This window comes from Mytilus edulis, chromosome 1 (genome assembly GCF_963676685.1).
Source record: "Mytilus edulis chromosome 1, xbMytEdul2.2, whole genome shotgun sequence".
NCBI lineage: Eukaryota > Metazoa > Mollusca > Bivalvia > Mytilida > Mytilidae > Mytilus > Mytilus edulis.
The window spans coordinates 70,944,197-70,960,795 of NC_092344.1; the positions used below are offsets into that span (position 1 = coordinate 70,944,197).

A 16,599-nucleotide genomic window follows, 5' to 3' on the forward strand; every position below is an offset into this window, starting at 1 on the left:
CAACTCAAAAATATAAAATACTTCTTTTAAATGCATTTTTCTTTTACTGCAATAATCTGCATTAATGCATTGTCAATTCATGAATAGAACAAATATTTGATTAAACGATTTTTCGAACGTATAGTTTGTGAAGAACGATACCAGGCGGCATGAAGGGGTGGTGTATCTAAAACTCCAAATAAAGAAAATTGGATAATGACTCCTTCCATATTTTTGGCGAGTTGGTCTTTTTTTTATTCTTTTGAAATAAAAAAAAACAAACATAATTTGATAAAGTATGATAAGGTAGAATGAAACTGTGTGGTTTTCAGTTTATCAGCTAATATCTGTTATTATTTGAATGGTAGGACTTTACAAAAAGTTCATTATTTGTGTAACTATAATTACATACATCATATTCAATTGTTTTAAATTATCGTTTGAATAAATAATGTTTAGGTCTTAATATATTTTTCGGAAAGTCAAGGATAACGAAAGCTTTAATACCATAAACTAAGACAAGACGAAAAATTACCTTAAATTAAGATAAATTTGAAAAAAATATCAGAATTTATGTATGAAATTAAATGATAAATGTTATTTCGTTCTGTTGATAAATACAGATTACCATACATTTAATAATGGTGTTAGCAGGTAAAGTGTTATCTAAAAGATTAGTATGTCTTCTATATTTGTATCGAAGATCAATGATCTATTTCTATGTGTTTAGCAACAATGTTATGTTCCTGTCTTTTTTACCTATAAGGCTACTGTGACATATGAATCATCGTGTCTTCATGAATTAAGAAATGATTCATTATTATTAAGATTTCTAATCAAATACTTATCTTAACTAATTTATAATAAAACAATATACATTTGTGTATTTTTATATATACAACATGAAATTGTTGCAGTTCCGCATCATACTGAATTAATAACTTAAACTTATAGCTGTCATAACCAGGTGAACAAATGAGGTCTATATAAGTACGCGTGATATGCAGAAATTGTTTGTTTACTTACAACAAATTGTCACATGGGTTTGACGGTTTAAGGTTATCAAAAGAGTTGTGAAATTCTAATCGATGTATAAATAAAGAAAAAAAATGTGAATTTATATCAAAACTAAAAATGTATTTGCTGAGTATATTTTTGACATTTTTGCTCGGGTTGCATTATAGCAATGGGCGCATTGTTGATCCAATACATCCAACACAAAGGCCTTTAGTGCCTTCCCACACAAAACCCATTCCAACAGCAGCATTCCAACATGAATTTCAGTTGGACTCGGACGGAAACTTTTGGTTGTTTTGGAATGTCAGCGGTACCAATATAACGTTCGAAACTCATGTCAGAACTAGAGGATATGTTGGATTCGGGCTTTCATCAAATGGTAAAATGTTTCCATCTGATGTTGTCGTCGGATGGGTAAAAGACGGGACAGCGGTTTTAAAAGTAAGTATTCATGTATTTACATAAATAGAAGAATCAAGTTCAAGAGCCAGTTTTGAATGCATGTATTTCACACCATGGCCATTTGTTTTAAGTCCTCAAATCTCTACTAAAATTCACAGTTGATATATATATATATATAAATATGTGTATTTTAAAGTTATCATAACATTTTGCATATATCTAAATCAATTGAAAACTTCGTTTGCTCAATCATATTTCAATACAGCAATTTTTGTAGATTTTAGCAAATTAAGAGTAATAAAAATATATTTTTATCGGTTTGAAGTTGCCGAATACAAATTAGTGTGTGCTGATTATGGATTTTATTCGATTTGGAAATTTTACAAAATATGTTTGAGTTCTATTATTTTAATCTCTTCAATGTGTAAATGCGAGACTTTTTTGGGATAGTTTGGTTTATACTTCTCCTTTATTTGAATGTGAGACAATGATTGTAAAATATATTTTCGGTTAACTCGTGCAACATATGTATTTCGAGTAAACCATATGTGTTAAATTCCAATTTCTGTTCAAATATATCAATTTTGATATGTGTATTTCTACACACTTAATTATCCTTGTGATCTATATTGGTTTGTTTAATTATCAATACAAAAACTATATGAAAGGCAACACTAATTTTAATAATACAAAAATGAAATGGCAAAAAAACGACTCTTATATTGTAAAATACCTCATCTTTCTTAAAAAATTATTTAGTATTTATTCGAATCTAAATTTAAAGACTTAACTTTTATATTGCGACTTGACATTTGTATTAAAGATAATTTTCTCCCAAATAATGCATTGAAAAGTCTTTATTTTCCTCCAAAAAGCGAAACTGCATAGGACAAGACTATGTTTTGGTCTGGTAACAACTCTGAATAAGAATTTATTTTGAAAAAATTAAACAAACAACATTAGAATGCATCAGTAAAGATTATAATTTTTCATGTTTCAATATAAACCGAGGTTTATTGTTTTTATTTAAATATATTTTCGTAATTCCTCAAATCGATCTAGGCATTTAAAATTTATTTACGTGGTCAAAAGCACGCACTGGTGTTTTAACTTCAAAACAGACATATGACGTTACTATACTATCAATTTTTTCTCCAATAGTATCACATTCTTTTTATTTGTCCTTTGTATAAGATAAAATGAAGGATAACATTTTTTGTGCATTTTTGTCAAGTTATACATGCCAACAAATGATATATATATATACAAATGATACTGAACGGACAATAATTTTGCTTGTCGTGTTTTTTCTTGTTTGTTCTGTTCTTAGAACTGGTATGGATTGTCGAACTCGCTTTTTGAGATCTCATTAAGCGCGTCTTCCATTATATTGAAAATACACGGTGAAAATATTTTTTTATATTCTTTATTACAGAATCAAAATTAAAGTAAACAAACTGGTAACATTTTTCATTACCCAATGGAGTCATTTTCTATCAGTTTCCATTCACCATAATGTATCCCGGTAAATAGATACTACATGTATAAATAACAGAATAACATTTTATTTTAAGGACTGCCACACCACTGGACATTTTACTCCCGAAGTGGATACCAGTCAGGATTGGCACTTGATTAGTGGATTTGAGAACGATTTTGGCACTGTCCTGACATTTTCAAGAAAATTGGACACCTGTGATGGCAAAGACACAATAATCACTGTATGTATTGGTCAATAATCTTAATTCGTCTAATATTTAATTAATATCAAATTTGGTTCAGGTGCAATGACTTGTGATACATGCATTAATTTGATACAAGTGCACACCATTGGAATGAAGATATTTGTAAGTCTTCCCCTGCTATAGCACATACGAAAGCGTTATTCCCCTTAATTCTGGCCATGCTCTAGCGCGAAGATATCGCGTTTTGAACGATATTTTGTCACCAACCCTGTAGTCTTTATTTAAATGGAACGTTCTATTAAAAATCAAATGTTAGTACGGATGAAGCTAACGTCATAATTTTAAAATTTTGTATTATTGCCATCGTAACTCTAAATATGCAAACGACTGATCGAATCAAAAGCCAAAATTGTTCAATATACGCGGGTCAAGGGAGTCATATGCATAAATTTACTCGTCTTTGAATATGCACACGGCAAGAAATTGGTTCCGGTTCAAGATGGAACATTATCGTTGTGGTGCAAGGGGAAGTTGCATAAGTGATTAATTAGAACATACCCGCAGAGGAAACTAATCTAGGACTAGTATAGGCAGATAGATGGCGTATGCCTTTATTTCATTCTTTCCGTCTATTTGACCTGAAACAACTCTTGTTATCCACCAACATTGAAATGCTTCAGGGATTTATATGCAGAAATATGATTTGTTTGATTTCCATTGAATCAAAAAAATGACCATATAAATAATTGGGATAAGCTGGACACCCGAAAGGTCTTCCTGCCATACGCATGTGCGCTTTACAAATAAAAAAAACCAATTTAGACAGAAAAAAAAATGTTCCTTGTGAGATACTTTGATGACAATTGGCCAACCAATATTACCGTGCTTGGAATCTATGGGATATGTAGGCACAGATCTTCGTGAAAACCGTTCAACTGACACTCAATTGAAGTTCCCTGTACTATAAGGCTCAATACATTTCTTACCTACAAAGAATTTGGTTTAAACACAGGAGCTGTTGCAAATGTATCTAAGAATATTGTATTCGACAACTAAAACAAAATCTAATGGAAAGATCAAGTTGTTACATGTAAGTACTTGTCGCATTGTGCCGAGATGTGAATATCTTTGACTGATCGGCTGATCAAAATGTATGTTTGCATGAAGGAACAAAGTAAGTTGTACATTGGTACCTGGAAAAGAAAATATTATTACGAATCACTATTGCAACCGCAAACACATTTGGTTGAACAGTTCCTCAAGATGTACATACAATGTGTAATTACTTTTGTATATCAGATATGACAGACTTATTATATTTACACGTTCAAAAAATATTTAAACATACTTGAACATTGGTGTTACGTTTGTGCAGATAAAGGGATCATTGTATATGACCCTATGGTAAAACATATTTGAATAAAGAAAAGAAAAAGTCACTTCACCACAAGTTGTAACCAATTGATTTATTTTCTGATTGTCATATCATCTGAATTAATTATATATCTCAGCATACAAGGAATGGCTGCCAGTTGATCTTTATATCACTGTAACAAAGAAGTGAGATAAAAGCAAACAACTAAATCAGACCATCAGCCTTAATAACAGTAATTTTAAATCATTATTAGTGATTTGAATTATATTTCATCGTTTACATTATTTTTTTTATATTTAGGACGATACTGTGAAAGCTATATATTCCTACCATCCTGACGATCCAGATTCTGTCCAAGGAATGCAATGGCATGGAGTAAAACGTCGTGGTGCACAAAGTTTGATGTTTTTGTCATCTACTAAATCTGATGTTACCATTCCAGCCAATAATATACACATAGATCTGGTATCACCTAACGTATGTTTACATTATATTAGCAATGTTTTAAGATACAAAAACTGAGGCTTGGTAGAGGTTAGGGACATGTTTAAAAGGTATACCAGGGGGAAATGGTTGTATCGAATCTTCACGATATTTTGCCGTTATTAATTATATTGGATAAACAATGAAACGGTTTGTTCTAAGATAATATTTGCTCTACTAAACCAGAGCTTTAGTTTCAAATAACTTTAGTTCAACCAGCCGTTACAAGTTTCATATATTGTTCATATATCTTTTATTTAAGTCAAAACTTTAACACTAATAATGCGTCTTTTTAGGTCGGTCATTCTTAACTTTACAAAAATGTATAATATTGGCATTGTAAAGGAATGGATGACAAGAGATAAGGGTATTAAGGTAGCACAATACAAATATTTTGTCACTCCCAATCAGACAACTTTAACTGATGTAACTCATTTCATCCTTCTTTATATTTTATAAATGAGGTACCAAAAGAAAGATTTTCTTTATTTCTTATAAAACCAAGTTAATGGTACAAAGAAAGATATTTTTACATATATTACATACAGAATTTGCGCATGACAAGTTTGCACAAAACGAGCAACAAGAATGAGAGATTGGTGATCAACCTGGAGAACATACTTCTATATTGATAATTCTAATTAATTTACACAAATTTTTTAATACACGAATATTTTTTGAAATAAATAAAGCGCCGAATTTTAAAACATTTACTCGGCTTATATAGTAAGGTTTAAGAAAAGCTCTTCTACTTTCTGTTAGAGCTGTACAGTTTAAAATATAGTGATATTCATCACCTATCTCTTGAGAGTTACAAAGTACACAGTACCTTTCCTCTCTAATAATTCTACGCCATCTACCGGTTTCTATAGGCAACCGATGATTTCCAGTTCTAAACCTGCAAAACGTTATTTTATCTTTATAAGGTAATAAATCTAAATATTCTTCAAATTCAAAGTTTTCTTTAAACAGTTTGTAACATAATGCTTTTGGAGAATTTTCCATTTCTGATTTCCAAGTCTGTTGAAATTGATCAAAAATTCTTTGTTTAAGGCTCAACTTTAACCATTTTGGATTAAAACTATAGTTACTCTGATTTAACCAAATATTTGAAAATCCATATTTATTCAAGATATTTTTTATACAAATCAACCATTCGTTAGTAAATCCACCATCTACGTGGAGTTTATAAATGATAAATATATCAAAGAAGAAAGATTAATCGTTCAAATTGTGGTAATTTCATTATGACATAATTATTACATAATTAATTGTTATGTAATTAGTTGCCATTCTGTGATGTCCATACTTGAATGAATTTAGCTTCTTTGTTCTTCATAGCATCCTAAAAAAAATCATAGATTCTTGCACAACACAGTTTGACCTCCAAAACTGTGTCTCAGATTTTCCCTATTGTATTTCATTCTCTCATAAATCTTCAATGAAGTTTGCAACATCAATTCATTAGAGACCACTAAGTTCAATTTGGTATAAAATTTGTTCTATTGATGTTTTTGAAAATCTGAGACACAGTTTTGGAGGTCAAGCTGTGTTGTACAAGAATCTATAAAATATTTTGGGATGCTATGAAAAACAAAGACGCTAAATTCATTCAAGTGTGGACATCACAATATAGCGACTAATTACATAATAATTAATTATGTAATAATTATGTTATAATGAAATTATCACAATTTGAAAGATTAATCTTTCTTCTTTCTTTTGGTACCTCATTTATAAAATATAAAGAAGGATGAAAGGAATTACATCAGTTAAAGTTGTCTGATTGGGAGTGACAAAATATTTGTATTGTGCTACTTTAAAGTGCATAATTCTCATTTATGGCATTCCTTCGAACAACATAAAATATAAAGCTCGTGTTAAGTCGCCAATTACAAAATTTAATGCATACTAGGAAAGTAAACACAACTGGCACTATAATATCCATAATAAATTCCCAACATTGTTTTCAAAGATATGCATATAAGACAATTTGCAAGATTTTAAGAGTTAAAGATAGTAATTTGGGAGGTGGGGTAGAGTGAAATGGGGGAGAGGAGATATGTTCAAATGATTTTAACATTTCATGAACATACAGAACATTTACAAAAAATGCCAGCATTGATAAAATTTGTAGAACTACTGAGATATATATTTATCTCATAGCACAAATCGTCTCCCTGCATTGTCATCAACCCTTTTGTCGTAAAAACTTTTTTTTCGTTTACAAGTCAGATATTTATTTCATATGACTTGTATGACCTCATTCTATTTAGTTTTTTCTGTTTGTTGTATTTTTAATCATTTTATTGAATGCATCTTTTCTTCAGTTTGCTGTACCTTCGGTTGATACACGTTACCAATGTACTATACACAAAATACCAACCCTAACGAAGAAACATCATATGATCAGAGTGAGTGATGAATTTATAAGATATCATTACTTTATCAAATATGAACTGCATGCACAAAAAGGAAAATATTGAATTAAAGACAAATAACAGGTGTTATGAAACTAGAAGTTTACAAGTTTTGCAAACACACTTGTGCAGAAAGGTAAGGTCTGCATCAGTACAAATAAAAAAAACCAGAGCATAATTAAAGTGCAAACAAAAAACAGCGTGCCATGTCGGGTATGATATATACATTTAAATGAATTAATCCATTATGAAATAAAATTAGAATAGCATTCAAAAGTTTGAACTGTTTTAGGGGCGATAGTCAATTTTATGCAACGTTAGGAATATGAAGTTTTAAACATTCTGTGGCTTTACGCTTACCTATGACCCAGTGGAAATATGCATTGACAGAATATAAACCTTGATACCTTTCTGCTTGTTTTTATTAAAAAAAAATTGTTTAATGAAAATAAGTTAGTATAAATCAATACATATTGTGTAAATAATTTTTTGGGGAAAATAATTAAATCATTGTATTCTTTTAGTACGAACCTGTTATACAGAAGGAAAACATCGATTATGTCCACCATATTGTTGTAACAACATGTCCTGAAGTAACCGAGGCAGATGTTGGAACTTCCTTTGAGTGTTACTCTAGGGGTACACCTAGACGTTTCCAGACATGCAGTGAAGTGGTAGTGGCTTGGGCTGTAGGCGGAGTGGTAAGTTTACTACAGTTTATATATTCAGTTGGTTTTGACATGTGTTTATCTTAAATTCCTCTAAAAGTTGAGTGGATATAAAAAGAAAAGGTCACATAAATTTTTACCATCCAGCAGTAAAAGAGATGCGAAAGGTACCAACGGAATATTCGAACTCACAAGTTGAAAACAAATTGACAATGTCTTAATAAAAAAAAAATGCAGACTGAGCAAAATAACCCTCTGAGGAGTAATTTCTAAACTCGGAGTACAAGTCGAAGTCGGCCAAACTTGAAAAAATAGATAAGAAGCAATCACCTAGTATCTAGAGTCTTTCTTTCCTTCCTTAATAGTTTTGTTTTTATTACCAGGCTTTTAATATGCCAGAGCACGTTGGATTTGCTTTTGGAGAAGCAGACAGTCCAAAATATTTGAGACTAGAAATGCATTATAACAATCCTACCATGAAATCTGGTTAGTAAAGGAAGAAATATTAAATATCTATAGATCTATGCAAATATCAGATTTTACATGTACATGTAATTTGATTTTTATTGTATGTATCACTCAAAGTATACAATTCTTATTCATGAACACATATATGAAACCTTCTCGACTTGTAAAAGTTGAATAAGTTAAACAGCAATTAGTTGATAATCTACAAATCTACATAAATAGCATGAACGAAGATTGTCCTTAACTAACAGCATATTTAAAAGCTCTCAAAATATAAAGTAACGGAAAGATATTTTCATAATGCAAATACGCATCATTTCAACACTTTAGAAAAGTCAGCTTTTGCTTCGATCAAATCTGAAAGAGTGTCATTGATAGAGCGAAATAAAAAAGATAGACTTTCTAACATTAAGATATTTAAATAAATGCATATTAATTAATACATGTACGACAAGCAAAACTAACAATGCTAACGAATTTAATAATGGAAACACTTAATTAATTATATGCGTCAGAAGCGCTTTTATTATTATGTTTACATTCAAGGAAGCTCAAAGCCGAATATTTGGAAGCCATAATGTATATTAAGATTATAAATAGTTGGGAAGCTATATGACCTAAAGAACCGGGAGGAAAAATTATCTATATTTTATAATTTGTCTAAATATGGCAAAACTGGCCTCAAAGTGATATGTTTGAATAAATTATCATTCATTGGACTTATATTTCAGATATTGTTGACAGTTCAGGTATCAGATTAGTTCTTACCCCAGATACTCGCCAGTTTGATGCAGCCGGTATGAGTATTGGGGTCAATGTTGATCCGACTCATTTTATTCCACCATACCAAAAAGCTTTTTTGTCTACGGGATATTGTAGTCCAGAGTGTACTGAAAAGGTATGTTTTCAAATATTGTTTTTTTTAGCTCCTCTGACCTGAAAGGTCAAGTGAGCTTTTCTCATCACTTGGCGTCCGTCGTCCGTCGTCTGGCGTCCATCGTCCTGCGTCCGTCGTCCCTAAACTTTTACAAAAATCTTCTCCTCTGAAACTACTAGGCCAAATTTAACCAAACTTGGCCACAATCATCCTTGGGGCATCTAGTTTGAAAAATGTGTCCGATGACCTGGCCATCAAACCAAGATGGCCGCCATGGCTAAAAATAGAACACAGGGGTAAAATGTATATTTTGGCTTATATCTTTAAAACTAAAGCATTTAGAGCAAATCTGACATGGGGTAAAATTGTTGATCAGTTGAAGATCTATCTGCCCTGAAATTTTCAGACGAATCGGACAACCTGTTGTTAGGTTGCTGCTCCTGAATTGGTAATTTTAAATAATTTTGCTGTTTTTGGTTATTATCTTGAATACTATTATAGATAAAGATAAACTGTAAACAGCAATAATGTTCAGCAAAGTAAGATCTACAAATAAGTCAAATGAACAAAATTTTCAGAGAACCCCTTAAGGAGTTATTGTCCTTAATAGTCAATATTGAACAACTTTTGTCATTTTTGTAACTTGTACACAAATCTTCTTCTCTGAAACTACTGGGCAAAATTTAAACTAACTTGGCCACAATCATAATTGTGGTATATAGTTTAAAAAAGAACGTAGAGGTAAAATGCAGTTTTTGCTTTATATCTTTGAAACTAAGACATTTAGGGCAAATCTTTCAAGATTTAAATGTCCATCAGAATAAAATATATCCCCTCACAAATTTTCAGATGAATCCTATGACCCGTTATTGGGTTGCTGCCCTGAAATGGGTAATTTTAAGGAAATTTTGCAGTTTTTGGTTATTATCTTGAATACTATTATAGATAGAGATAAACTGTAAACAGCAATAATGTTCAGCAAAGTAAGATCTACAAATAAGTCAAATGACCAAAATTGTAAGAGAAACCCTTAAGGAGTTATTGTCCTTTATAGTCAATATTAAACAACTTTTGTCATTTTTGTAACTTGTACAAAAATCTTCTTTTCTAAAACTATGGGCCAAATTTTACCAAACTTGGCCACAACCATTTCTAGGGTATCTATTTAAAAAAAGTGTCTAATGACCCCGCCTACCAATTAAGATGGCCGACATCAGTTAATACAGTAACAGGTGAGCGACACAGGCTCTTGAGAGCCTCTAGTTTTAGAAAGAGATGTTTTTAAATGCAAAAAACAAACAAAGTTTAAAACGGAAAAAAATGATTGAAACTGTGTAGTATTTTGTGGACCGAGTTGTCTTCATAACATTAATTATTTTAGTTAAAGTTGTTCAAGTGGTTCTTCAAACTTGACCGTGTTGCTTTCATAAGTGATCCGAGTTGTCTTTAAAACTGGTCCAAGTTTTTATCAAACTTGTCAAAGTTGCAATTGAATTGGTCTGACTTGACTTTTGTTCATGTTGTCATGTATTTGTTGTTAGTATGTATGCCTTGTTTCTTGCGGTATTTTCTGTATTTGTCGAATAATTATAATTATATATTAATTTTTTTCATTTGTTACAAGATACCCATGAAGTTTGATTGATTTGCTTTCCGGTCTTACAGGATTTCACTGGATGCTATTGACACAATCAATCAACCACCAGCTTTAAATCATACTTTGGTACTTTATAAGTTTTGAAAAAGTAGGTCTTGTTACAACATTTTGAGCAGAATAATATAAAAATTAAGAAAACAACCTAAAATACTGGAGACTTGCTAGAACATCATGCCTAGAAAAAGAAACCCAGTTAATACAACATGGATTTTGTAAACAGCAAATACACTATTACACAAATTGCGAACAATGATGGTACATATATGTGGTGCATTGAAATGTGCTGTCCAATATTATTTAACCTTCAATTATTATTCTTTTTTTTAATTTAATGAAGATGACTTTTGTATTTCAGGGTTTACCAGAAAATGGAATTAAGATTTTTGGTCTCTTACAACATGCTCATTTATTGGGTGCTGGAATTATAACAAGGCATATAAGAAACGGAACTGAACTGTCGCCGATTGCTGAGGATGACCACTATGATTTCAATTACCAAGATATTAGGGTTTTAAAAGAAGAACGAGAGGTCAAACGAGTAAGTTAAACTTTTTTTTTCTTTTTTAAACAATATATATACCATCCGTTATTTTTTTTAAATAAAGCATTTGCAAATTTCTGTAGAGAAATCAATTTTTCTAATAAACTACGTTACAGTTTACCTTCCATCTGGTAGGACATCATGGTACTCGGTCAACCAAAATGCAAGAGCAATGTAAAAAAGTAAAATCATGCTTCCAATCGGTACAACTTTTGAGGTAGATAAAATGTTTTTTGTTTTCATATGTCAAAATAATCGAAAAACAGTAACCATCCTTTTTCGCCAACTGCACATATTTTATGTTTTATTTTACTTTTTGTGATGGCTCTTACTTAACCGAGTATCAAACCACAGATTATGTAACCTATCGAAAAATTAAAATAATCCGAGGTCTATGAAAAGTCTTTTTTGAAAGATTCTCATACATGTAATTTATGTAACTGTATAAAGTTTATCTTCGAAATCCATTAATCACGGGGAGACATCATAATTCATAATTAAGTATTGTAGTTTTCTTGACAAACCTACACAATCACTATGCATTGGTTTATTCCCTCCATTTCGACGGCTTTGTCAGTTTTTTCCCAATCAAAGAAACTTAACTCTTGATTTTTATGAAATAACTTCACAATTTCGACATGGTTTTAGACTGTGAAGAGGGCCGAAAATGTATTTACCGCAAACACAAAAAACGAACAGATACACCCAATTTAGAAACCTTAAAAATATATAATTTATGATAATATCACATTTAATCTTGTCATCAAACTAATTTTCATCAAGTAATTTAGTATATTGCTTAATGCTCACTACCTATATAAAGTGGTACATTGTATGCGTATTGCTTCTTGAGATGAATACACTAAAATTTAAGAAGACAAAAAAGCTGTTAGACAACGAGACAGCGAGACAACAGTATAACTATTCTGAAGCAGACTCTGGATCGGATTCAACATCGTAATGGTATCGCCATAACATTGACTAAAGATTAAAAGCAGCAAACATACTGATTTTTCATGCCAAAATCCTTGAATTTATCATTTCTTTCGTCGTTCCTTCACGTTTCGTTTGATATTGCAGTAAACTTAAAACATACCTTATTTTTATCAGGGTGACAGCTTTATTGTTGAATGTACCTACGACTCTTCAAGAAGAAACAAACCAACAATAGTAAGTAAATACAAGTTAATATATTTTTCTGTCCTCTTTCCTTATTTCTTATTTAGAAACTACATGTAGCAACAGAGAAAGAGAACTTAAATCTCAACTTCCTCACGAAAGCTTGATCTTAAAAACATTTGGCTATTATTTAAGGTCTTTTTTGCCATATAACTCTTAAACTCTTTTATATACCCTTGGGTTTAATATATTCGGCTTTAATTGTTGATAATGAAGGTAAACTCAGAAAATAAAAGTATTTCAAACTCAGAAGAATCTTAGAAGTGTTGTTTTGATTAGAAATTAACTGAAATGTGATATCAATCATTATATTGTATGGACATAATCAAACAAGTATTTTTAATTACAGGGAGGTCTATCAACGCAAGAAGAGATGTGTGTTTCATTTTTATACTACTATCCACGGACGTCGATGTCTTTGTGTTTGGGTTTACCAGTCTATGACCAGATATCCAAAGATCCATCCAAAGCAGTGGAACAATTCAACGGATGGAATTGGAGGGATGATAATGTCCAGCACATGTTTCAAGACTTGGTGAATAACTCAACATATAGAATTATCTGTAATGGTCCCGAAAGGCTCAAGGTAAGTTGTCATACTGTATAAAGTGTTGTTTTAAAGGAGAGAACGTCTGTCACAAAACGTCGTGAATACAAGTATTTGCTACTGGTTATATTCGCAACTATATTCTATATCAGGTCTTTGGTTTCTCTATTGAACAGTTACATTTGTATCACTTAATCTTTATGTATTTAGATAACACTAAGGTATGGGTTTTGCTAATTGTTGAAGTTCTAAGCTGTAGTTGATTGTATTCTTGTCATTTGACCTTCTAGGTTGTCGTCTCATTGCAATCAGTTTTTTTTGTGATCGAAATTAACTTAATATAATAAACGTTATTATCAAAATCATAAAAACTCACTATTACAATTTTTATTTGTTTGTTTTTTTCTCTCTCATTGACATGAAAGTGGGAAATGTACCAAAAAAATTTAAAAGAGAAGATTCATTTGTATTGCCAATCTTCATCTAGGTTTTCAATGAATAAACTGGAACTATATGTCTTCTTGATGAACAAGCCATACTTTATTGCATGTTCAAACCTATGTTGACACAAACACTACTTATTCTTAACATTGGTAATCTCTACCTTTCCCCTAAAGATTTGAAGCACCAAGTTCTCATTTCTGAAGTTGTTTACTTATCAATAATAATAAAATCATTTTCCTCGGAATATAATGCTTTTTATAAACACTCGTACATGCAACATTTTACCACCTTATATAAACCCTCAATTTTAAGTGTATATCTTTACACTGATATTTCATGAATACATTGTAATTATAACGGTTACTATTTCGTTTTGTAGGTTCATCGCCACTTTTCTGTTGTTCCTAAACCGGATGTTCCTTTCCAGAAACCACAACGACAATGTGCATAACTGTGTCTTTCTGATCTAATGTTTGTCGATGGCATAATTTCATTTTATATCATAATACATGTACATGTTTATAAATAAATATGAAAATAATCGCATGTGTTTATTGTTCTAAAAAATATTGAATATAAATAAAAGGAGAACGATACTTGATGTGAGGTGTAATTCAATAGCAGCTGAACGTAAATAATAATCAAAAGCCACCGCAAATCTTGTTCTTCGGACTTTTATGTACAAAAATTGGACTGGTCTAGCGACATATTTTTTTACTGATTTATTTCTGAAATGAATATATAATTTACCAAACGATACCTGAAATTTGGTGTGAGGAAGGAATGTTATTGAAACTTCTGTAGCAGGAGCGAGATTTTTTTATTCTCAAATCGATTGAAATGTTGGGCGAGCGATTTTAAAAACGGTATTGTTGATTTTATTTCAATGGAACTATATATTGTTCAGAAAGTCTCAAAGGAATGACTGTAAACCGTCGGATTTCAAAAATTTTGCAGCTATCAAATTCGAAGAATGCATATCATTAGAGTGGCCTAAAAGGCACATATCAAAGATCTGCTATTTAGTTCCAAATAGAGAAAAACAATATGACATAAACTAATGACGAGGTTCCATGTCTTAGGACTGTCGCGTGAAGATGTACATGTGGTTAGGTTGAAATAGCTTTAAAAAAAAACTCAACCCAGTACATGAAAAGCGCTTTACTCCAAAAGAAAAATATAATAAAGATTCAATATAGAACGAAACCACAAAGTCAATTCCCAATTATATCGTACTAAAGAATGACCGCTAAGCTATTTATTAGAGTATGTACAGTTATATACTAGTACTACAGTATGTGTTGTGTGTACTATATATTTACTACGTTCATTCATACATTCATTCATTCATTCATTGACGGACAGTTAGAAAAGACTTTATTCTATATACTACTCTGCACGAATTTATTATGCATGCAACCCCGCCACTTTTTCTAACCGTCCGTCAATGAATGAATGAATGAAATAATGAATGAAGGAATTAATGAATGAATGTATGAATGAACGTAGTAAATATATAGTACACACAACATATAGTGTAGTACTAGTATATAACTGTACTCTAATAAATAGCTACGGTGACATACTGAACCTGCTTGAATGAAATTATGCCGTACTACACTAAATATCCATTGTTGTAATGTCTTGTAATGTATTATAGAAGTTTTCATACATCCTGTAATATTCTGTACAAGAAGACATGATCTTGTGTAGTGCTTCTCCAAAAACATCACAGAAAAAAAAATCATTTTAGGATTGCTTCAAACTATGAATTAGCGAATTGATATGTATTTAAAAAAAAAGATTGACCCAGATCAGTACATTTTTTAGTTTTTAAGGCATATTTGAAGTTCCATTCCTAAAGCTATTAGCTTTATAAACAATATTTGTATGAACTTTTGGATGCGAAATATGACAAGATTTACAAGCATGTCAACATTTCCAAAATCGTTAGTCATATCCTGTTAGGAGTATAACTATTTGTGCGTATTTTGCAGAAACATTAGAGATAGATAAGTACAGTAATAGTAAACATAATAAGCATACTATAAGAAAGGATCTACAATCTCGTAAAATGATCGAAATCCTTAGTCAAATCTTTATTGGAGTTTGTGCTCTTAAACTATGATTTTTTACCAATTCCAGTGTTTCCTAAAATTTTGAAAAATTCGGAGACAGACTAAATATTTGAATAGAAAAATGATGTACAAAACACACGGGCTATCTATAAATCAAATGATTGAAATACTCAATCAACAATGTTTTTATTTTGAACTTAGTGACCAGAAAGGGCCAGTATTTTTTATTCCACTTGTGAAAACCGTCATTGCAAGAACATATTTGTTAAACCAGACGTGTTTGGTGTTGTCAAGATCGAGGATAAGATGGTGGGATAGTGAGTACGGGAAACTGAATATATCCGTGTTTTTCTGTGACACAGATATTCCATAACGGTCACCTAAGTCATGATGGCTTCCGTAAAACATTCGAACTGGATTCAAAGTAACCTTTGGTTCCGTAGCTTTCTTGTAAGCAACCCCTACATGTATGTCAAGGAAAAATTCCTTCGACATACTTTAAGACATCAAAACTATGTTTCAGGGAAAACATTCTGATTTTTTATACAGCTATCACAAGAACACATATTTACCATCGAAAGGAGTTTAAATAGCATATCCTAGGAATAATCTCGGTCACTTTCTAAAAAAATGTACCAATAAAATCTGGGCTTTGTAACAACAATTATAACAAGGATGAGTCGCAACAATATTATATAGTACATAGAAATCAACTTGAACTGCCCTCATGTTTATATGTATAATTAAGGTGTTTTTTCCCTTCTTTCTATGTAACATTT

General features: G+C 31.1%; 1 protein-coding gene across 1 annotated transcript; it reads left to right on the forward strand.

The window, feature by feature from the left end:
- Positions 1-1,066: 1,066 nt before the first annotated feature.
- On the forward strand, positions 1,067-14,255 carry LOC139488480 (DBH-like monooxygenase protein 1). The gene is made up of 11 exons (XM_071274120.1): positions 1,067-1,437; positions 2,973-3,119; positions 4,759-4,935; positions 7,272-7,355; positions 7,886-8,062; positions 8,413-8,515; positions 9,229-9,395; positions 11,387-11,569; positions 12,683-12,742; positions 13,101-13,337; positions 14,122-14,255. The coding sequence occupies exons 1-11, from the start codon at positions 1,114-1,116 to the stop codon at positions 14,191-14,193; spliced, it is 1,731 nt and encodes a 576-aa protein (XP_071130221.1). The 5' UTR covers positions 1,067-1,113; the 3' UTR covers positions 14,194-14,255.
- The last annotated feature ends 2,344 nt before the right edge of the window (positions 14,256-16,599 follow it).